This window comes from Diuraphis noxia, unplaced genomic scaffold, assembly GCF_037042655.1.
Source record: "Diuraphis noxia isolate RWA-SAM2 unplaced genomic scaffold, SU_Dnox_SAM2 contig0002, whole genome shotgun sequence".
Classification (NCBI taxonomy): domain Eukaryota; kingdom Metazoa; phylum Arthropoda; class Insecta; order Hemiptera; family Aphididae; genus Diuraphis; species Diuraphis noxia.
The window spans coordinates 74,809,351-74,834,986 of NW_028301712.1; the positions used below are offsets into that span (position 1 = coordinate 74,809,351).

At 29.7% G+C, this 25,636-nt stretch overlaps 1 protein-coding gene across 2 annotated transcripts in view; it reads right to left on the reverse strand.

The window, feature by feature from the left end:
• LOC107162781 (C3 and PZP-like alpha-2-macroglobulin domain-containing protein 8) overlaps nt 1-25,636 on the reverse strand; it is a 145,107-nt gene that overhangs the window by 89,217 nt on the left and 30,254 nt on the right. For both annotated transcript variants that reach the window (XM_015509829.2, XM_015509814.2), the window contains exon 2: nt 383-478. In XM_015509829.2, coding sequence (XP_015365315.2) covers nt 383-471 — 89 coding nt within the window. In that variant the 5' untranslated portion in view covers nt 472-478. The remainder of the gene's footprint in view (nt 1-382; nt 479-25,636) is intronic.

The window sequence follows — 25,636 nt, forward strand, 5'->3', positions numbered from 1 at the left end:
TTTTACTCAAACATTAAAATAAATTAAAATATAAAATAATTGTAGTTCTTATCTCGTGAGTCTTATTGCAAATCAGAATTTCGGTATCACCATTATTTCGGGAGATATCGCAATGGGTGAATCCTCACGGGACACTCTGTATATAGGCGCAAATTTCCACAATTGTTGCATATCCTCTAACCATTTAAAAAATGTTTTGCTGGTTTTGTAATACGACAGTAACGCATCGCCACAAAAGATTCCTTTATGGATCGAACTTCAGACCTTGGAGGGGGACACAAACTATCAAACAACATTTGATTCTTATGCATCACATCATTGTGTTGTAGGACTTATTTAATATTTAGTATAGATTTTAGTTAGTGATTGTCTTATGTGTTACCTGGTGCAGTTGTTTATTGTTCCAGATACCGCACACACGTACATCACTGTCAATAACGCCAACACCGAAGCCATTTTCTTTTTATCCATTGTTCACCTATATAAAACAAAAAAGATAACATTTTCATTTGACATGTTTATAGCGGATGACATTGTGTACAACACACACACACACATATATATTATATATACACAATAAGATGAAATTTACGTTGAAGCATGGTCGAGGGGATCTTATTTCCTATGCGACAATATATTATTATAACATTATACTCGAAACGAACTAAACGCACTTACGCTCGCACACACACACACACCGTTTGCACGACATATATATTATTATTTGGAATATTATACGGTACCATAAAGGAATATATATTTGTTTTTGATAACTATATTTTTTTTTTTACAACATATATGCGCGTAAATGTATTATTCTTTTATATTATAATGTGTCTAAATAATGGTGGCATAAACATTATATAGGAAAGTTATTTTGTTTTTATCTTCAACAACGGTATTATTGTGTTTGTTCAAATATATATATATACAAAAATGTAATATTGATTATTATAACACAATTCAATCACATTCGATAAACGACTCGTTGATGGATGAACTCGTTCAGCACAAAATAAAAACGGTCGTAGATATTCAATACTATAATATTTTTTCTCGGTTTTTATTTTCAGTCTATAACAGAACATAATTTTTTTCTACTCAATTTTTTGTAAAAATCAATCAATAATTATTAATTAGTACATTAACACTAGCTGAATTTCCATGACCCACGTGTTGTGTTTCAGAATTTAAAAATAAATAAAAATACTATCGATGTAATCGATCTATAATAGTCAGTTAAATTGTTATTTATTTTAGTCTAACACTAAAATTGATTATGTCATTGTTACAGCAGTGGTCGTTACAGGTGAAATTATTATTAAATTTAAAAAAACAGATAACGTTTATAGTAATAATACTGGGGTTTTTGGATACCTGTATTAATATACGTAATATAATTCAAATATTTTTATGCCATCTGATGTCTTTGAAACGATCATAGTTTTTTTTTTTTCATAGAATTCTATCGTCGGATCTTCTAGCGCTGTACCAAGTACCTACCTATAATTGATAGGTTGTGAAACTCTAGCTGTCTGGCGATACTCTTACATATACGCAGGTACATGAACTAGTGCTACGCACGCCTTAATTGTTTCAATTCGAAGTAGGAGACGGAAAAAAGCAATCAAAAAGTGGTATTGATATGTCCAAAGCGTATCTGGCAGCATAGAACAACCTTATTCGATGTCGGGAAAACACATTTTATTCTCTTTCTTTTTTTTCCTCCCAATATAGCGGGAAACAACCGTTATCCTTGGCCAGTTGCTGGCAAAAGTCCCGGTCCAAATAAACACATTTCTCATTCCCTACTTGTTTTCGTCCTCCAAACACCGCCCAACCATCAAAAAGAGTCTGGAACGTAATATATAAATTAAACGCGAAAACCCGAGAAATGGTTTATATTAAAAAAAGATGATAGATAAGTTCATGGGACTTTCATAAGTTATGGCTATATTATTTTTTAAATTAAATTGTTTTGCCTCAAAATCATTATTTATTTAAAAATGTAGCTTATAATATTTCATTGGGAAATGTTAACTGTTTATGAACTGCATTGAAATTGGTTTGAGAATCACCTATATTCTTCATAAACGTTTTTCGATTTGTGTACATAGAAAAATTTATTTATAAATACTTATTTCATTCTGAGAGTGTGACGATATTTTTTTCATACTATACAAGTAAATGGGTTTTAAAAACCTAAATAGTTTTTTTTTTTAAATTTTAAATTTTAATCGTATAATTAAATATTATTTAGAAATTACATTATTGATTATGAATTCTATAAATGGTGCATTACTCAAAAAAAAAATGTTTAAACATAATATTTATACTTGTGTATGAAAATAAAAACTATATATAACTGACAGCTGTTGAGTATTGTATTAGAAAATGAATAATCATAATATGAATTACCATTAATGAAGTTTAGAGTTTATAGGTAAAGGATGTTTCATAGATTATCATAGAAACGGTTTTAACATTGAATTAGTCGTAGGTGATTAGGTATTATCATATTGTTTGTAGAAAAATAACTTCACTATATTATATTTTACTTGTGTAAAATGTGTAATAATATTATAATATATTTAATATTTAAGATCAAATGATTAGGCAAAACGAGGAAATTATAAATTTCACGCAATAACAATATCAGTTATCATTTAGAAAAATAAAATGATTTTAAGTTGGAAAATATTTTATTTCGGTAGCATGGAAATCGGTTGAAACAGGACAAGTGGATGGCAGCCAAACACCTACAACCTAAGTGTAATTACTAATTAAAGTGAAACACAGGCATCTACATTACAAAATAACCCCTTTTGGCGAGGAGCGGTACGGTACAAGCGGTCTCAAATTCGTTATGATATTGCATGATAATTACACAAGAGGTTATAAACAATTTACGATGTAGCCCACCGTTCGAGGCAAAGTTGTTCGGGAAAGAGAAAAAAAAACAGTAGGTAGTATCATTATACAGTGCTGCGCGGGCGGTCGTAATTTTCATGCATCACATTTTCGTGATTAAAATATTATTACGACCGCGTTCAGACATTAATTTTCAAAAGTTTCACGCAATAATGCATAAAGACGCAATGGAATCATTTCGTCAGGAATTCACCGAGGATTTCGTATTATACACACACACACGAGTACAAATGTGTTATTCATACACATACACACGCAAATATACACACGCACACACACTTACGCAAGCGCACAGAATTGTATTTGACGTACATCCGGTATAGTTAACGAACCGAACTGGACCTAACAGTGCTTTTGGTCTGGAAACCAGAATTTACATACCCCGTAAATTAGTCACCAATACAGGCGGAAAACGACCGCCTGCTGTTTTATAACGGAAATATAATAACAATAATAAATCTTGGAATGCGTTTGACACAAATATGACCCGAGTGTTAATAAAATTGGTTTCCAGGACTTACAAAATCGAAAAATTTGATCGCATTTTACGAAAATATTTAGTGTGTAGGTAACATAATATAATAAAATCAAACTATAATATAATTTTAGGCATACACATTGCACATGGTTTCACTCGCGATTGATGAGTGGATAATGGATATTATGGAAAGAAAAGCGAACGATTATGCTTGTCGTAGCGAACAACTTCTGGAACGGTGGAACACAATACAACGGGTTCAGCAACATTATTCAATATTGTTCGTGGTGGTTTTCGTTTTTCGATTCACAGTTGTAGGGAACTGGTAAAGAGTAAAAACTCTGAAAACGATTCAAAATTTAAATCTAAAAACGACATAAACATATACGTGAACGCACGATGGAATGCTCCCGAAAAGAGTTTTCGTACCGCTCGTTGGGTGCGCGGAGTTTGAACAACGAAATCTACAACCATTGTGAACGTGGTTTTTCATTTTTAAAAACTGCGCTGAAAATGTAATATATATCAGACTCTTGTTAGATAACGACGCTGTACATAGCATAGGCTGAAATAGACTGTTATAAAAATATGATTTAATACGCGCGACCCCCTTCAAAACCATTTAATTAGTTTATCTCAAAAGTGGTCTGTTATAATGTATACACATAAATTTCGCTGTTTTTAACCTTTATTATTATTATTATTATTATTACTATTATCATTGTGTACATAACATAATAATAATATAGGTCTTAGTAACAAATGTGAGAAAAAATAGTTACAATAGTACAACTATATTATTATAATTTTAATCATAATAATAATAAGATTTTTGAATTTGAAAGTTTTAATAATAAAACAGCAGCATTATAGGAACGACGCGATGATAAATTACCAGAGGCGTTTGCGATTACGATGTAAATAAGGCATGAACTTAAAAATGTATAACGGTGAGAGCAAAGTCCTGACGTGGTGGTGGGCATCCAGAATATATAGTTTGCGTATTATATATAGCTGTTCATGATTTTTTAATTTTCAACCCAAAGGTTGGCGCTAAAGCCAATATTATAATACAACAAAGTAACGTCGGCATTTCAATCGCTGTAGTCAGTCAGTCGTTAGTTCGAATACGGACACGCGATTTGTAATAATTTTTTTTTTTGTTCACATCACTAATTAAGGCGCGACGGATAACAAAGCGGGTCAAAAACGGCGTCGGCAACGGTGGTATAGAGATAACAATTAACGTTGGGTGAGACTAAAAAAAAAATCGTTATATACATCCGGCGACGTGCGCGGTCTTTCGTAATATTGTATAATGCGAATTAAGTAGATATGTGTGTGTGTGTAGAGAGAGGGGTGGACGATTACCACGACAAGACGATGAACATCCGATGTTCATGCAGAAATGTTTAGTAACATTTTGTACTGAGTAAACTCGTTATTATTACTACGTGGTGGAGCCGGTTAAGCCGAATAAAAAAATACGTCAGCGCGTATAATATTAAACTGAATGATTCGTCAAGCAAGTCCATTCCTTTTTTTCTTCAATTTCGAAAATTTAAAATATAAACTAAGAATATTATGCATCTATTATTATGTTTCGAATTATTAACGTTTCTCATACTATCTAATCAATAATATAAAGCATATTCGGTGGAGATATATGCAGTTCTATTTTTTCAAATGTAGGCCCCTCCCCATCCCATCTATTAATTGTTTAGCAGAATAATCAAAATTTCGACGAGTAGTTTTTGAGTTATAAAACTTTATGTGCTAAGTATAATTTGTAAGTCTTATTTATTTTTCAAGTATAATAAGTATTATAAATAGTGTTTTTTTACTATTACATCTTAATATATAAGATATATTTAATTTTTTCTAACCCGTTTTCAAAGACTATTTGTTGACATTTTAATAACTGAGAAACTGCTCGATTGAATTTTTAATTAGAAACATTAATACTTTAAAATAATTTTCAACTTAGAAGATGGAGGCAAGGGTCTCATTTGAAAAACACATATTTATATCACCATCACTATACACTTTTTGAATAATACAATCGTCTGTAAAATTTTAAAATTCATAAAATCAGAACGGGGGTGAGCATAATTATTAGCGAATCATCTTGTATACATTATCATAGTTCATAAATGTCGGTGTACTTAATCGTAACTTACTATTATCATTGTAAAACAATATATCATACATTGTGTGCATCGCAAAATATAAAAGTGGATGAGGCAGTGATTAGGGTGGGTACAGCATCTAAATGGGAAAAAGAGAATAAAGGAAGAAAGTGTGCGTGACCAATAGGGAAAAGGAGTACATAGTACGCGGTCAAAGGGTGTGCGTGAAAACTGGATGAAAAATCTTCGACCACCGTCGTAATATATTATTATTGCAGCGCATCTCCACTGCCCGATTACCCTCCCCTCGAAAAAGAGAGTTATTAGGTTTTACACGACTTGCATCACTGTGTAAACGGAGTTGTGTCCACCACCATCGCCATTCCCCGTTATTTAATTGCGAACGATTTCTTACCAGAGACCATCGATATATAACTACTATATTGTGCGAGTAGGGTGTTACTGTCGACAAGGACGACAAGTACTTCACAAACGAACTACTTTTACTTGTACAATTATACACTATATATTATAACGAATTACAATTACTGAAAACTCCGAGGAATTTGAAGAATTTGCTAATGCGACAATCATCGTCGTCGTTATCACATTACACAGTCGGTCGTGTGCGACGACAACACGGTCAACGAAAAGACCAGAGACCGACCTCACTTTATAATAATATATTGTATTAGATGGGGTTACTATAGTGATATATTATTTCAGACGATTGACGAAATCGTGCTGTTTCTTAGAATTAAAAAATAAAATCGAATTACTTATTAGTGGTGCTATTTTCGACAAATACAATATTATTTGAGCTTTAGCTAAATTTAATTTACTAAATATTTTTTATAAATTCTCATGTATTTGATTTTTTAAATTATTCTAACAGTATGTAACTATTCTCGTTTAAATATTCTACAGGAAATTAACAATTTTAATAGAATGTCCAACAATCTATTGTAAATCCAAAAACTAATAATCATAAAAATGCCACAAATCGGTTGAAAAAAATATTTGAATTATATAAAAATTTACCAAAGCTTTTTACAAGCTAATAAGTTTAGACAATCTAATCTAATGTGTACAATGTACAGGAGATTTAGTCAAAACTAAAACAGCTCCATTCGCGTTTTTAAATTGTGAATTTCGTTATGTTTGCATAGGTACATTAAAATATTATTATTTAATCGTCTTCCTAAATTCTCTTTTATCAATTTTTTTTTTTTCTAAAATCGTTGGATATATGGTATCTTTTTAAAACCTACATAGATCAAAGGTAAAATGAATATTTTTATCATAAAAACTACATGTATCAGAAATGACATAGTCGGTGATACCACGTAAAAATATTTATGGTGAAGCAATCCGACGATGTTACTTTGTTTCTAAAGAACATAAAAACTTCAGACACACGTAGGTACAACTTAAAAATAATTATTCTACATGCGCCCATCTTTATGAATAATAATATGATATGTTTTCAATAGGAAACGCTGGAGATTTACATTATTACATTATATTATATTGTACAAAACACTCTCTGATTTCAACGGCATCAAAGGAAAATCTAGGGTTAAAGCGAGATTTCCATCATGGCTTAGGAATATTATGATAATATCAACGAGGCGCATCTTGTTGAAAGACGTGCTGCTGTAGCGTTCGTCGACGTGATCTTCGCAAGACCTAGTCTGACCGACTTTCCTACATCTTGATTTTTTCGTGTTTAAAGTTCGTTGATATCTTCCATCATTTTATTGAAATTTGAATAACAACATTTATTTTCGTTGTTTGAAACAATTTTTTTTTCAAAACATGTGCTTGCATGGTCTAAAAAATTCTAAATTTGTTACAGTTACGTTGATTTGATATATATATATTTTTTTAATCAACAACTTCAGTATCACAAAATATCTTGGCTAAGGAAGTACTAAGAATTATATTTCACTCAAATAAAATATCAACAATTGATTCATAAACAGTACACAGCAATATTTGATGGAACTGAACCATCCAGTTCGGCAATTCTCATCCGAACATTATCGACATCTATCTAAAATAATAAAGAACAATTTGGGACTCGATTAATTTATGGTAATTACTCGTAAATATATTAAGAATACGACTGACTCCAATGGCAGATTGTGGCTAAAATTCAGATAGGGTATAGCATTCCAAAATATTAATATCCCGATTGCGTCTTAAAAATTACAAATAAACACAAATATATATGATGATATTGATACAGTAAATTAGTTTTTTTGTTTATAGTCCATATTTTAAGCCACGGGCGTATTTATGGGGGTGGCTGAGGGGGCTTCAGCTCCCCCCCCCCCCCGAAATCCAGGAATTGTCTATGAAGTCTGCTTATTATGTCCTATCAGATGTAAATTTTCTAACTCATATAGGCTGAATTGGGAATTTCAGTTGGAGAAAATACCACAGCCCTTCTCCCCCCCCCCCCCAAAAAATCTAAATACGCCCCTGTTTTAAGCACATAATTGAACAAAATTATTAAAATTATTAAAATTATGATAAAGTATAAGATAAAATAAATTGTTTATACGTGTATAATATAATAATATCTGATGCTCGTGGGCTATGTTTAAAGTGACACGCAATTATTAAAATTTCATAATATGCAGTCACATTTTTTATAATATAAACTAATAACATATACAATTACTTAACCTGTAACTTTATTTTATTGATCATAAATGCCGATGGATCTAAATAATATTATGTTTTGTTCTGTATGGCCTAGAATAATTTAATTAATATTGAACAATATTATTTCATCTTTATATATACATATATAACTATATGGTTGATATATTATATTTTGCGACATTATTATAATCGAGTATATCATAGTCACTCATGCGTCACACGAGTTATTGGCAAGCTTTGAGCGTTCGTTTGGCTATTTAATTATAGAAGCGTTTGTATAGTCATAATTATTACTATTATGTAGCATAAAACAATAATCACATAATACGAGACACGTGTGGCGTGACGTTACGCAACGTGTAAAATAATTAAAAGCCTGCAAACAGAAAAAGGGCACACCCTTGACGTTTTCAAAATGTACCTTGTATTTCAATGACTTAATATCGAATGTGTGCGTGTTTTTGGTCGCTGTATACATATAGATGGTCTTTAATTAAACCGACTTACTGTAAAGACAGGTTGTTATTTATCAAAAAGGGGTTTCTTGAATTCAGAAAACAGGTCATTCGGTTGATTAAACGGAAGAATTCTTGCGAATAATTAAAACAAAGCCGTCTGTAGTCGTGAGAATGGGGAAAAGATTTTTGTCTAGAGCGCAATCTATCCACTTAATTATATTCATATCAAACGGGTGATACGACGTTTTATGGGAAATTAAAATATTATTATAAGGGACGTCTAACATTTTGTTAAAGGATTTATATACCATAATATTATAAAAAAGATTAACTGTATGTAAGGTATACTGTTCAATATACTAGTTAATAAAACATTAATTATCTTTATGGCTATATTTAAAACATAATATTTGAGTCTATATAAGTCACAGTTTAAGCTGATATTTGTTTATATAATATAATAAGATGTACGGTAGTATTATACCCGAATTGTATTATATTGAATTGTTTAAAAATGTTATTTTTATACAACAATATGAATTATAAATTATAAATCGTCAAACAATACTCTATACTGACGTCCAGCTTAGTAGTACTGGATAGTTAATTTTAGTATACAGAAATCGAAAATATTTTATAATTTTATCTAATCGGATAACAAAATAAATTCATAACATTTATAATGCAATCGTCCTAAGTATACATAAATGAATTTGAACAATGAAAAGCAATTTGACAGTTCACTATTTACTATTTAGTAAACTCAATACTTTAAAGAGACCTATACAAGAAAAAATTTTTTTTTCAAAAATGTTATCACTAGTTTGAATGATCAAAAATCAATTTTTTTTTTAAATATTATTTTATATTAAACAAAAGCTGCCAATATTCAGTCTCAAATATATAGCTTATAGCCTATTGAGAAATGTATAAATATTTTTATAGTTGTATATTATTATTTTAATTTATAATTAATAACAATTTTATAAGGTATTTTAAAAATGTATTATTTTATATAATATATACAGTGTTTAACAGCATGAAAAATAAACAATCAGATTAACAACTTAGTACACTTTGAAATAGAAATAAATAAATTACACGTATAATAAAATTATAAAAATTAATCTACTATGTATGTTCATTATGTGTAAAAAAAAATTCACTCGAATAGAATTTATATGTGTTATCTGATTTCTGAATTCACAGATTTTTTTCATAGCTATAATTTATATAAATGCACGATATACATATTAAATACGATTTACATAAACATAATTCTAATGTTTTGAATACATTTTACACATTGGACGACTAGAAGAAAAGATACTTAAAATATAATCTTTACTGTGTAGATAATAAATATCTATTACAAAAAAACTTTCCACTATGTTTGACCATTATTCTTCATTTCCCGAGCCATAAAGTTACCTATTCAACTAATTTTTATATTTATGATTCAGTATTATGCGATTAATTTGTATTTATCATTGATTATTTAACTCATAAAACACTATTGTTATTTTTAATGAATTTTTTTGTTTTCAAATAACATAAATATAATGTTTTCACAAAATTTGATAAATAAAATATATATCATTGACGGATTAATAACGTTGCTCATCCCTCCACATCCCTCCCTTGTGGAAACTACTTAGCAGTTCTATTTAAAAATTTGGTTATAATTTTTTAAGTGTATACATGTAAATTTTACTCGGGAAGCAATCACCTGCAACTGATTCCAATGTCAGAGCCCAAGTCTGTTCTCAATAATATTGTATATTTCAATTTATTAAAAAAAAAATTGTATCTAACGATGGTAATACGGTCACAGTCGTTATAATATTTGCCACGGGTGTACCTTTTATGCAATACACATATTAATGTACCTAATATATATATATATATATATGTATTATTAAGAATTTCAGGCTTATCTGACTTATAAGATAAAACTGCTTCATCACATGAATATACCTAAAATAATTTATAAACCCAATCCCGACGACAAAACTTTGTGTTGGACGACGATGAACGTCAAGAGTTTTCTTTATGGAACTTTTAAGATTAACGATTTAAAGTATTTTTGTTTTGGGAAAAACGAATCAATATATCTAATGTATACTATAGTGCACAAAGTTCATCCATAGGTTAATATATAAGTATATTTTTCGCCGGGAATATTAATATAGTTTATAGCTGAAAACCATCATGTTATTATTTCACTTGTATTATAATTTAAGAGATTTAGTACATTTAGTTTATAACATGACGCATAACAATATATTAAAGTGCTATAAAAATTAATTTACCGAAAATATTTTACATATTTTGTTTTAGCTAGGTATACGAGAACACAATGTCACTATGATTTATAGTAATAATTTATTTATGCTAATAAGGCGATAATAACTTTTGAACAAGAAAACTATCCGAGCAAAGTTTCATTTTAAAGCCAAATTATATACATGTGTAACACTAAATTCTGAACATAATATATTATATAATTAACGAATCATTGAAGAATTGTGAACAGTGTTATTTTAAGAGGTTATGTAGAACGTAGGTTCAACAATCGACATGAATGTATATTTTATTTTGAGCAGACAAATTGTTTGAAAAAATACTTGACAAAATGTTTTATATCTTCTCGAGAAACACTGTGATTTTTACTAGAGAGTAAACCACTAACCACTTGTTCATAATACAGTTTTAGATTTTTCAGAGATTTCCAGAGACTTACAGATATTTCAAAAAAAAATGTCATTAATTACTAGAGATTTCCAAACTTTCCCGCACTAATTATAAAAAGTAATTTAATCTAATATAATTTGAAATATTACTTTCTAAGAACGTGTTACATTTAATTATTTAAGTAACATTATTTTTGAATCAAAAATATATATTTTTAGATGGAAATATATCTTAGAATAATTTATTTTTTCATTAATTTAGATACTGTAACATACAATATTGATTATTAGAAATGGTTCCCAAACATTACCTGAGATTTTTTATGATTTATAAACTGATTGGTGGTATATGACCTCAATGGTTAAAATACTCGATGTAGTTTTTATGTATCTGTTGACAAAAAACTGGTTCACGATATTGAGATCATATAATGTTTCAAATCTTTGAATACATTTAAAAAAAATCTGTATCTATTCTCTTAAACCATTCTAATGAACTATAATATGCCGCATACTAACTATTGTAAAATATTTATTAATAAACGTCGAGCAAAAATTAAATAACCTCTGACATTTTAAAGATGGAATTATGACAATTTAATATAATTTTATGCGTAAAAATAGTTTTCAAATATTATTCTCCCTGAGATAACGCTGTTTTAAAAAAGTACTCATAATAATATTATGTAGTGGCGGATGACCTAATGGCTATCCATCAACAACCACAGTGTATACAAACATATTAATTGATCTATCGAAACAGATAAAATCCATTTTGCTCGACTTGCTTTTAGTATTCTGTCTGGTCATGATGTAGTCTACTGCAAAATCTCCTTTGATTCAAACGAATTCCACACCACCACCCATTCGATACAATGTGCGTATATTTTCATTTATGTCAATGCATTTTTTTTCTTACACTTCACCTCTCTTCATCACTCTCGTCATCTGACATATTATCATTTATCGTACGGAATAATTAATCACTGTATTTTTACCTATATCTACATCAGCACTTGGAATATTTTATTGGAACCTATCAACGCGTCTATAATATATATTATATTAACTATAAATATGAAGGAACTATAAGTGCTCGTTGGTTAAATTTGTTTTGCAACCGAATGAAAAAATAATAAGATTCATATTTGCACATATATACATATTAAATATTCTATATAATGTACCTATATACATATATTCCATTCGATAAAGCAAAAAAAAAAAATAATAGTAAACAATACATATAGCATGAGTGTTTGCACCAACGTGGATTATCGAGTGGAAAAATAACCCTTTCGTCACCGATGTTAAAAAACTCTCGATATAACACAGGCGTAGAATTCATAGCATGTAAGCTGTCAATATTTCAATATGGCGATCGGTGACATATTAAAATATGTCCGTTGGTCAAAGCGTACAGAATTTTCTTTGTAGAACTATCGATTGCTTATTAATTGTGTTTGTTCCATATTTTTTATATTTTTTGATGAGAGTAGGGGTACTGCTTTTTTAATTGAAACAATGGCATCAATCGAAAACACTGTTGAAGTGTTAACGGCATTCTAACTAATTTTGATTATTTCTCTAGAGAATTAAAATTAATCATAAAAAAACCTATCAATGCTTCTGAAGCTTCTGAGTTTCAAACACAAACACAATAAACTGAAAGGATGGACAATAGCCACGGGGCTAATTAAACAAAGACCGTGAGTACAAATAACAACTTTTTATTAACTTTTAATTCAGTATCGATACTTTACGTATTTAACATAATATATCTTTACGGTGCGTGAAATAGCTCTGCATTACGTGTGTCACATATTTTTTCATTTTTTTGCTCATCCGGTTAATGGCAAATAATTGTACCAAAATTTATTGTAAATATTGCAGCACATATTCAATATAGTAAACTACTTGTTTATAACGCTTGGTGAAACTTTTGGGCTATTTTTTATTTGGTGTAGACGGTGTAGTATACAATGGTAATTAGATACCCTTCTACGGTTAATTGGTATATACTCACGGAATACCCTGTATATTTTATGATTTTTTTATTGCATAAATATATATATAATTTTATCTAAAAATAAAGTGTATTCGTAATGTTAATTTTTTTTTCGTCTTATGATGCTGTTACACGGATTATTTGAGGCAGGAAGTGTCGATTGAATGAAAAATGATGGCCCAATACATACCAGCTATTTTATGGACCATGAGATAAATAATATAATATCACAACACTACACGTATTGTGTTTATCTAATGTGACAAAAGTCTTATTGAAAAATATTTTCGATTATTTTGAACGTATAAAGAAAAATATTCCCGTATAAAAATAATAATAGATTATTCGCTTATTGTTGAAAAAAATTGAACAAAGTGAATGCACAATGTTGGTAGAGGTATATATAGCTCATACCTTAGTATAAAAAACGAAGTTTACCCGATACTGGTTAAAAAAAAAAAAGGTAAAATTATACGTATATAAATATGTAACTATATGCACGAAAGGGTAGTATAAAAAAGGTTTATGATATGTATTTTTAATGTTTCCTCAAAATTTTTTCGATAATTTCTGAAATATATGTATTATATTGTAATGGTTAGAGACATTAAATATTAGTACAGGTATTTATCATTCTGAAATTGATCCCATTTTGTTTTTTAGTGCTCGGGAAATCTAATGATTTTCAATAACTACTTAAAGTAATATTAAGTAGATATTTCATAACAGCATATATTTTATTTGAATACGTTATTCAGATAAAATGTAATATATGCCATGCGTTTGTTTCATTTTTAAATACAGTTTTTGTTTTCATTCCAAATTATTAATGTATTGAATAATGGATTTTAGGACAATAATTATTTATGTCTACTAGTTCAAAATTAAACTTTCATAAAATACTACGAAACAAACATTTTAAATTAATTTTATCATTTAAATTAAAAATGATATCAAAAGTTTAAAAAAAAAAAACATATTATTATCAAATTATTCAAAAAGTTTTGTAATACCTAAACATATACTCACATGTGCGCACACACTCGTTCTCACGCAGTTACACATAATATGAACTTAGGAACTTAAACTAAATGACAATATTTTTTTGTGGGGCTTTAGAAATGCAGTGTATCTTTAAACAAAAATTACAGAGAGAAGGTTGCTTTAAAAATAATTGTACTATAGTATATATTTTTTCTTTATTAATATATACATAATCTATATCCAAACGGCATAATACTGATGACACTTTTTTTTTGTATATAATTTTTTTTTATTATACAATCTGTAAATATAATATTTTACAATAAGTATAAGTGCTGATAGAAATATTACAAGAATAAAATAAAATAAAATAAAAATAAAAATAAAATAAGAGGGGCTGATGCGAAGAGTCCATCCAGCCATTGAAGTTGGGAATGTGTTTTATTCAGTCAGGAGCTCCCGACACCTTTTTTGTCTTAAACGTCTACTAGGGTCACCTGGGATGCTGAGAGTACTGATGACACTTACATCTTTTAATTATTTTGTTTTAACAATAATTTTTTTTTTTTTTTTGCTAGGGATTTAGTAGGTCTCTGCACCATTTTCGCTAAAACGACGAGGAGGGTTATCAGGGATGGTTAATGAAGCTAGATTTTTTATAAGTTCGTTTGGATGAGAATTAAGGTGTAAACCTTGTAATAACATGCAATATTTTGACACATTGTATAAGTTTAATAAATTTAAAAAAAAAAGTTAAGGTGGTTGGTGGAAACGTTTATAATAATTTTTTGACTCTTCCTGAATTGTTTTCATGTGTAGGTTTTTATGCAGGGAGTGATTTGATACGTATGGCAAAGAACTGGTAATTTTATTTTTTACAAATAATATACAATCTGTATCATTAATACTATTATTCATTTATTATTTATTTTTATTTTTATTTTTTTTTTATAACAAATCACGACACCACCTGGTATGGTAGTAGAGGCTAATTTTTTGAAAGGTGGATTCGAGGTAATTTTTCTTAGTTTCTATTTCGAAACCGTCAAATTTTATTGAGATTAGAAATGTTTGCATCGCCTCATAGCTGTAGTCCGTATGTCCAAATTGGCTTTAGTAGAGATTTGTACCATAATATACCATCTAAATGTAGTATTTTGATTTTTATGTGATAGTTTATTCAACCCGTTCCATTTGAGTCAAATGGGATTCGTTGGTTTAGCGTTTCAGGGTGAATGAGAAAAAAATATCAAATTAGCTACCTAACCAACTGTTTTTAAGCCAAAAGTAACTAATTTATTTCCAAAGTGCTGTTGTGAGATCAACCTCTACCATGTAAAATACACACACACACACACTCATTAATATCTCTGCGAACGATATTTTCTCCTCTTCCGTGACTCTCCGGCAAAATTCTCTGCGTTGGTGATTGATGAGTTATTAAACTTCAGTAAGTTTTTGGGCAAGTTCAAGAATCAATAACAAGGGATGGCTATATTAAAGGGGGAGAAGACCCTTCTGGCGACACACTTAACACAATCGTCTCGCTGCAGAAAAGAAGAAATCCGCACCGGATAAACTTATAATAAAGTTATATGGCATCGCCTCTAAACTTGAAGCCCCGACGTGATCCTGACGTTTAAATATCATTAGCACTCGAACCTCCCGACCTTGCCACCATATTTCCCCAACACTTTGATTTTAGCATTCTCTACCTCCCCCCCCTCTTTATCACTCTATCTCTCCATCTCTTTCTCTTTATTCATCTATCTTTGTATATGAAATCAAAACGAGAATACGTGACTGAGAAAAAAGCCGGCTGTTGCCTAAAAGGGAAATCAAAATATACGAACTAATATTATTATTCGACGCTTGATTCGATTCTGTGAAAAAGTTATTTTACACAACCTCGATAAATTTATTTCCGGATTGCAATTATCGTGCAATGAAATCGTATTCGTATTATTTCAATTTATTCTTAACTTTGTGTATATACTTATATAAATTTCTTAGCATAAAAAATAGTATATTATGTTATGTGATAATATAAGTGTCTATCATATAATCGTTGAGCTGTAATAGTAAAACTAAGAGCTAATAAAAAAAATAAAAATAAGAGTCTATATATGTAATTGGGTATGTCTATGCTTGAGTTGTATAATACATGCATGTTTGCCATGAACTAATTAAATATAAAATTTATTTATATGTCATATGTCATTATTCTTTTTAGCTATAATTTTTGGTTTATTTAAATAATTCTATATGTTAGCACAATATTCGTCTTATGTTTTAATTCAAACATTTCTGATACCTAAACTTAGTATTTATTAACTTAAAATTAATTTAAATATGTACGAATAGTCAGATGTACATAGACACCTAGTTAATAATAATTTTTATAAAATTATACATACCAACACTAGCACATACATACCTACCGAGAATATTACTGATACAAATATTTCGTATTTTTCAGAAAGTACAGTAATTAAGTATTCTTTAACTTAGGTTTAACTGTTTAAGTAATTTTTAAGATACATAAATGCATTAAGAAAATGTTCTCTGTGACATTTTCACTTAAGCCATTGAGATTGTTAGAGTGGGTGATTCGATGTAAGCGGATTAAAATTATTTTTTAAATGATTTATTTTTCTTGCAATAGTATAAGGGTAGTGTTAAAGCTTTTAGAATTTTAAAGTATGTGTGTAAAATGAAGTTACTAATGTACCAAGCATCATTGGTGATAAATAAATGATATAATGAATAAAAAATTCAAGATTCTGATTTATAACGTTTAATTTTTACCTAAATTATAGCCAAAACAGGTTGGTAAAATATTTTACTGAACATAAATACGATAATATTTTTAAATTTAAAATTCCACAAATGAAGACAAATCAGTGCAGTTATTTTGGAATTCAAATATCAGAAGGCTTTTCAGTTGATATGCCCAACTAATAAACAATAGTATCTATCTAAATATTGTAATATTCTTCAGCTATATTTTAGTCAAACACAATGTATTTTACATATTTTTAGTACATGTGAATGCAAATATTTGAAATAATTTTATGCTACGAAATTTTAAAAAATGTGATTTTTATACATATTTGATTTTCATAGTTTTATTTTAAAAGAAACAATAATATTGAATAAAAAAATTTTAAACAATGTGCTGAATTTCTAATTTTTTTTTTTAATTTTTTATATTTTATATTCTAATTTAGTGTACCTACCTATACGTGTAAAATGTTAATATGTCTAAAGTTAAAGTTAAAAAGGGAAAATACGTTAATTAAGATTCAGAATTGCTAAAATTTACATTTATGTACCCTTTCTCTGTTAGGTTATTACTTTGTGGTAATTTTACTGTTCAAATCAACTTCTTCTGTTTTGTTATTATCATTATTTTCATTTTACATTTTAAACAACTTTAGTTGCTTTCACTAAGTTCAGTTAATGCTAAAGAAAGAAAAGTCACAGTTCGCAATGTACATAAAGTCATCCTGAAAAAAACTGCTTTTGCCAATATATGAGCATAAGAACATCATGTTTTTGAACTAAAATGATAAGTTTTCGTCAAATACACAGATACAGAGTGTTTCAGACAGTCCTGGATTTTGCCTACGATGATTATTTGATCGGTGAACGATATAACATAATATTGTCTCCACGAGAATCATCTACCAATGCAACGAATGGTAAACTGAGTACCTACATAATATGTATTATATATAATATATTATATTATATTATTATTATTTATTGTAATTTATTGATTTTACGTAGGTGCACGTGCAAAAAGAATAAGCACGAGTACAACATGAAATTAATGACAACGGTAATAAGGGGCACATTCAGTCTCAACAAAATGTCACACCCACTGTGGGTTCTTACGTCCCGTAAATTCCGTGGTTAATACAGCATTACGATTTTAGCTCGTCCACATAAAAAATATATAATTTTATACTCTTTCCGATCATTCTTTACCGTCAAAATCTTGAATTGTATCGTATAAAAATTATATTACAGCAACTCCTATTGAAAGAAATTGAATTGCATACTTATTTCGGCGTACTGGTTTGGACCTATAACACTTTATTTAAAACATACAACCTATTTGAATAATTTTACACCAAATTATGATATTACATGCCACTTTATTCATTTTAATTGAATTAAAATACTAATAATTATATTTCTTTGAACCATATTATTAGTGAACGACATCATCTTGCCTTTGAAAATTACTATTTAATATTTTTAATACTTTAGTAGTACCTTCTTAAAAATGTACATATTTATTCATATTATGCGTTTTTAACCTGTTTAATTTATATTTCACATGAAAGCAATTAATTTATAATAAATAAATATGAACTATAATACACGTATACAATGATGAATGTATAATAATATAGGTGGTGGGTAAGAAATTGCGTAGTCATGCAAGTGTTTCGGTGTAGTAATTCTCCCCCTCCTAAAAATAAGAACTTGTTTACGCATAAATACATTTACTAAGCACCTGAAATAAATAAATAAGTAGTTGTTATAATGATATAATTCTATTTTTTACTATAATTAGATTAAAAATTACAACGGGGAGTCTACGAAACCCTCAAAAGTTATATTTAAATTTAAATTTAAAACACCCATCTAAAAAACTCCAGGTTTCGCGCCTGTTGGTATGTGTGATAAATTTATAAAAACACAATAATTTATTTTATTAATTAGGTTTATTGATACATATTCTGGGTTATTCGGGTTGCATTCTTTTGGACAAACGCATTCCTACATTAATCATACCAGAGATAAATACCCTTTGAAGTTTTCTCGGAATACGTTTGGATCAAACGTTTCACAAATTAAATGACATTGCATGTTAATTAATGTTTGTTTGTACAGTAACATATTGCGTATTACAGTCGCATTACACCAAAATGCGTATATTATAATAAATGTCGCTTGCTTAAAACAAACTGTTTCAATAGTTCTTGAAAATACTGATAAATAGTAATATTATATTAAGAATCATTATAAAGCTTATAAAGCTTACTTATTATATATATATTATAAAGCTCACTATAAAGTTACATGTTTATTTTTATATGATTTTTCACAGATTTCCCAAAAATTATGGTGGTAAGTAATATAATATCCCCCCCCCCCTATACTATGTAAATACAATAAATTCTGATTTCTAAATAACGTTCAATATATGATAATATATTTCTTCGAGAAACCTGTGAATAATATAGATACATTTATAAATCTCTCACCCTGACTCGCTTTCAGTCACGTACCTACCTAATCCTTGGGAAATGGATGGCACATGTCTTAAGCCAGAGGTGATTAAGACACGTTTTGCTACTGCACGATATCATACAATATACACATTGCTAACGTTGATAGATTCGTGGTCGGAATTTAATCGAAAATCCACTACACTGTTATAGTTTATTACGATCTCGGCGGACGCAAAAATACGGAAGTAAAAATCGTGAAACCGATATTCGGATAACAGAGACGGACGCTATAAAAACTTCCACTGTAATATACCCCGTGAATAATACAGACAGGTGCTGATTACCATGGTTTTACTGCATTGGTATAAAAATTTCGCACCAGATTTTTACAATAAATTTGTCGAGTTTTCAAACATATCCGTCCGCGAATGTCATAGTGAGAATCTATAAGTCCGTGGAGTTCTCCGTTCGCTGGTAATCAAGGTCGTAATTTATTTGATGCGACCGATTACCTAAGATCATGAACCGTGAAATTTTCAGTTGATAATATTTTTCAGTCGTACGTCCACTCCAACAACGGTTCATGATCAGATATATGCAGAAATGCGGATCTATAAGTATATACCATTAAAGATACAATTGTAGGTGTTATCTTTTCTTCTCAACTTTGTAGACTGGGGTTTTATGTGGCACAATGTATAAAGCTCTGGCGTCTAAAAGTCAATTTTGAAAATTTTCGTCGATGTTTTAGTTGTTTTTCCTAGAAATACCTTAAATTTAATCAAACATGTTCTTGCCCCAAGCTCCATGCCACCTAACACGTAGACGTACGATGACATAAGAAACATGGTTTGTGGCTACCGGTTTTTGTCGGTCTGCAGTCAACAACACCCGTTTGTTACCTCACATGTACCTATTCTACCTGCGGTGTAGTATTGCTACGTCCCTGTACATAAGTTGGCTGCTTCTAACATTTCTTAACGTGAACAGAGTTATAGTAACCTAACCTACTTTCTCATGACATTAAATATGAATCATTTATTAAATATTTATAAGATAACAGAACATGAACATTAAATGGTCATGCGTTTTATTAATTTAAGTACTTTATATTATATTTGTCTGCATTGAATGCGTCTATATTGTTGTATTACTTTTCATTAAAACACTTTTAATTTCAAACAGGAAAAAGCTAAATTTATCAAAGAATTTATATTTATCTATACAATTTATGCATGTTTACAACCAGATAATGAATAAAGATTATTATTATTTATTACATTTATAATTCCTACACTTTATTCTACAAATTAAATACTGTTATACTTTAATGTTTTCATATTATAATTTTATGGTACACCAATGCTAATCTTTGTTCAAATTTTCAAATTGTTTTGAACACAATTCATATTATTTATAACAATTAAAAAATAAAATAAAACCGTGTTCGGTGATTTAAACAAACTCTTTGTTGTTGTTGTTTTTTTTTTCTTATCAACCTTGAAATATATTTTATAATTTCATTAATTGATCATTTTGGTTGAATGATGGCCATTTGTATTTTCCATTTTATGATTATTTAGCCACGGTTCAGTATAATATTATACATTAGTAGGTATTTAGTGTGTAATTGTTATGAATCCACGGAATTGTTTGTTTAACATTTTTAAAAATTGGACTTAAATAATATTTGTATATAACCACTTATTGTCAAAGTTACGAAAAAGCTGTTGGTTGTAATATTAGGTACACAATCCATTGCCTAAGAGGAGATATAATAATATAACACCACCCAAAAGTACGACAGTATATAATGTGATGTATAATATAATATATTGAAAAAAAGAAAAAAAAGAGTAAAAAACTTGTATGTGAAACTTGTATTTGGGTGCGGAGAATGAAAATAAGTGGATTCGTGTCATATAGAAGCGATGTCTAGCGAAGTAGTTGCTCACGTCGAAATCGATAATAATATGTTTACCCGATACGGTAATATATATATATATATATAATACGCATTACATGGCGTAGAAAAAGATTTCGTTCTTTTTTTATTTGATAAAAATATAAAACCGCAACCTTTCGCCATCATACGTCGTTCTGATAGAGAATAACGCCTCAGGAACGAAAATAAATCATCATCCGGCAGGCGACGGGAAGAAAAAAATATGTAAGACATTCCATGGCGAGGCACGTAACACCGCTCCTTCCCATCTAACCTTCGGGAAACCACGCAACCATATTTCCATATGCGATATCCGCAAAGGCCGACCGTGTTCGTATAATAATAATAATAATACTTATCAATATGCAGCCACCCGTAGTAACGTGAGAAGATATTAAATAAATTGCACGCTGCACCATAATATATAATATGCAAAAGTATATGACCCAGAATACGTGTGTATATAAACCCAATATATACATAGGTACTTATCAAATTAGTGATACAATATTAGGGTGGATTAAATTCAGTTACAAATTGCTTATAACACATTGTAAAATTAAACGGATGACAAAATAATTTTCCAATAATCCCAGTTTTGCGCATCACCTCACGAAATATGTCCAAAAAGTGGTTCAACTTAAACTATATTATTATGAATACCTACGATTTACGTTTAGTTATTCTAAAATCATCGTCACAAAAATTAATCATTTAGTTAGGTATATCGAAAAATAGTATGTTTTTTTTTTTTATTCGGGCCGTATAGAAACTTCAGAGGTGGCTCGTAAGCATAAATTTATTTATAATAAGTGGGGAAAGCATGTGTTTTCAAAATTCTATAGAGAAAAAAGATTAAATTTTATTCGACTCTTTTTAGATGCTCTGTGTTTATATTTATTTAAAATATTATATACAAATTATTATTGTCGATTTGAATAATATTAACTATCGATTACTATAGAAACAGATTAATTTGGAATTTAACTTAGCAATACAGTAGTGACAGTAACACATTTAATTAATTTACAATTAAAATACAGAGTTCTGCATTTGAAGAATATTTTAGTGAAATTGGTGAAATCGTAATTAGCATAAATTTAACATAATTCAGAGAAAAATCATTTTTTTTTTTTGTTTAGTTATTAAACAGTTCAAATAGTTTACATTTCTATATAAATGCTTACATATATTTATTACTATAGGTATATATTATTCATTTGAGTTACTGAACAATTTTTTCTCCTAACTTTAAAACGATAAAAATAAATATTTTTTCGTTATCTGCAGTCAGTATAGTTGTTTAACAAACAGACAATTACAATTTTAAAAAACTGAAGATAGTTTTATACATCTCTGAAATAAAAATAAAACATTATTTTTTTCAATGGATAGTTTAAATGCATAATACAATTTTTAAACGCTTTTTTATTGCACATGCGTTAAAATGAAAGTTTTCGCAGACCACATTTAAATAATAATTTTAGAATAATTATGAATGTTTAATGATTGCAAATGTATCTTATACAATTCGTATTACAACCAATGTAACAACAAATATTTTTTATAATACTACTCAGTTTGTTCGATTCATACAAAATGTAACCATTTTGTAATTATACCACCCATAATTCATTATTATATATTTTACCAAAAATACGAATAAATGTAATGCTTTACAATGTGTAATATCACATAAAAAAGATATGTCATCTGAAATCAATAACCAAATGTATTCGAATATTGTCAGTTTCAAAAAAATTAGAAAACTTTTCGTACAATTAACTAAATAAATTCATGGGTAATACCATAGAATATTATATTATTATATATTTTCATGGTGTACCATACACCTCGTAAATCGATCAACATGACGTACTTTATTTGACAAATAGTTAGCAAAATGTAGTTAGAAAAATGATTGCGCAAATTGTCAACTATCGCCTTGAAAAGAGTAAGATATTTCTTGTCGAAGAACGTTAGAAATTTATTTGGTGGTTGGTCCACTTACACCACCATTCACTCATAATGGATCGACGATCTCTTGCTCGGTAAGCCAAATAATAATTGTTCTGAAAGTCGTTATTGAGATGGAAAAAAAACATAAACAAAAAAACTTTTTACAGTTGTCGCTATCACAGTAATCTGTTACCAACGTTCATGAGAAAGTATATCACCTACAGAAACACTCTAATTATAGAGTGTACACGTCTTTTAGCGCACGCGTAAAATATTATACATATTATTAGGCATAATACTTTTTAGTTTAAGCATGACATATTATTGGCATGGTTCATTTAACAGCGTAAACCAAGGATAAAATGTGTGTCATTTTAAAATATCGTTTTAGCATAAATTTACTAAGTCATTATAACTAGACGTATTTGAAAAAAAAAACACCAAGTACCCAGGTGAAAACGACCGTCTGCTGAAAAAAAAAAAGAATTGTACCCCATACACAATATAATATATTACACTTTTGGAAATTAAATTTCTGTTTTCTGCGCAAACGGAAACGCCAACCGACCTTTGGGTTTTAGTTCACATGATGTATCTTCATATATTTATATATATATAGTGCTTGCGTACACGGTTTTATTGCAAGCACACACACACATATTACGTATTTAACTTGTATGCAATTAAATGTTATATAGCTTAATGAAAATGTGTATAGGGACGTGCGAATTTCCGAGAAAAAATAACAGGTGCGGTTGTGGTAGATACGTATATGCAGGAAGAACGAAGAAAATAATAAACGTACACGTGTGCTGTAAACCTTACGACGACGTCGGCCACGGTGGCAATGGGATCTCCGAGGTCGGGCACCGGAAATTCGAACACGCACACCAGTTCAAGCTTTCACGCGTAACGGGCACACAAGTACATCATTATACCATTGTAAAACCCGATCGTGGTGTCTGGTACCTATATATATATATATATATATATATACTTATGGAAGCGTAGCCATGCACCGGACTTTAGCTCGTGGGGTGAGCGCGTGTGGGTAGAGGTTATCTCGTCGTCCGGTCGTTCCCGGCGACATGGTGGTAGGTAGTACTTGTTGTAATAGTTGTGTTGTGGAGGGGTATGCGAGGTCCACCGCACTTTTAGGTTTACACCGCGCCGGGATACGATGAAATATGAACGGCATTTTGCACCGACAAATTGGACCTAGCGCTGTGCAACCGACACGAAGCCACAGCCTACCTCAGTGTGTGTGTGTGTGTGTGTGTGTGTGTGTGTGTGTGTGTGTGTGTGTACTGTATTCTTGTGTTGTATATCTACTCTTCAGCAGCTGTATCCGCAACCGACTACTATATTCTTTATCCTGTTCGTCCTGTCCTTCCTGTTTTCCCTTGTATTATAGCTATCCACTTCGATCTTATTCGTCTCCTCGTGGCCGTTGTCGCTTGCATAATATTATATATTATTATTATATTTCTCCAGACCAAAATCGTTGTAACGGAACGCTCGACTATCTTATATTATTCAACACTCTAGTAGTGAACTGGCTGAAAAACATATTCGTTTTGCCAATTCATGCACACATAAATAAACACGACTATCTATAGTAGGAAGGTATATTAAATATTTTACTATAGGTGCACATAATAAATGTACTGTCGTTGTCCTCTGTCTTGTTATGAGACTGGTAGAAATGAAAAAAATTAATAATCCATGCCAACATTTTACAAGACGTCAACACCTTGACCTGGACGCCGGTTGATGATTTCGATCCGCACTAAACGCCGCGCCCGTCGCCAATAAGCACAGGTAGCCACTTTATTCTCCATTGATGTCAAGTACATTTGAAATACCCAACTCTATACTAACCTACTACGGATAAGACAAGAAAGTGTATCGTTTTTTTATAATAAATACAAACAATGCAATTCAGGACATATTTTCTCCAAGACCATCATAAGTTCTCATTATTTTGTTGAGGTATTGGCTGACAACTTGACATCTATTCTGTATTACTCGTATTATTGTGTTTGCCACCCACCGTCAACCAAACCGTATTTTAATTATTATAAAGCAATGAATTATTGCAGTGTTCTGTAGCATGTTTTTGATTTTTT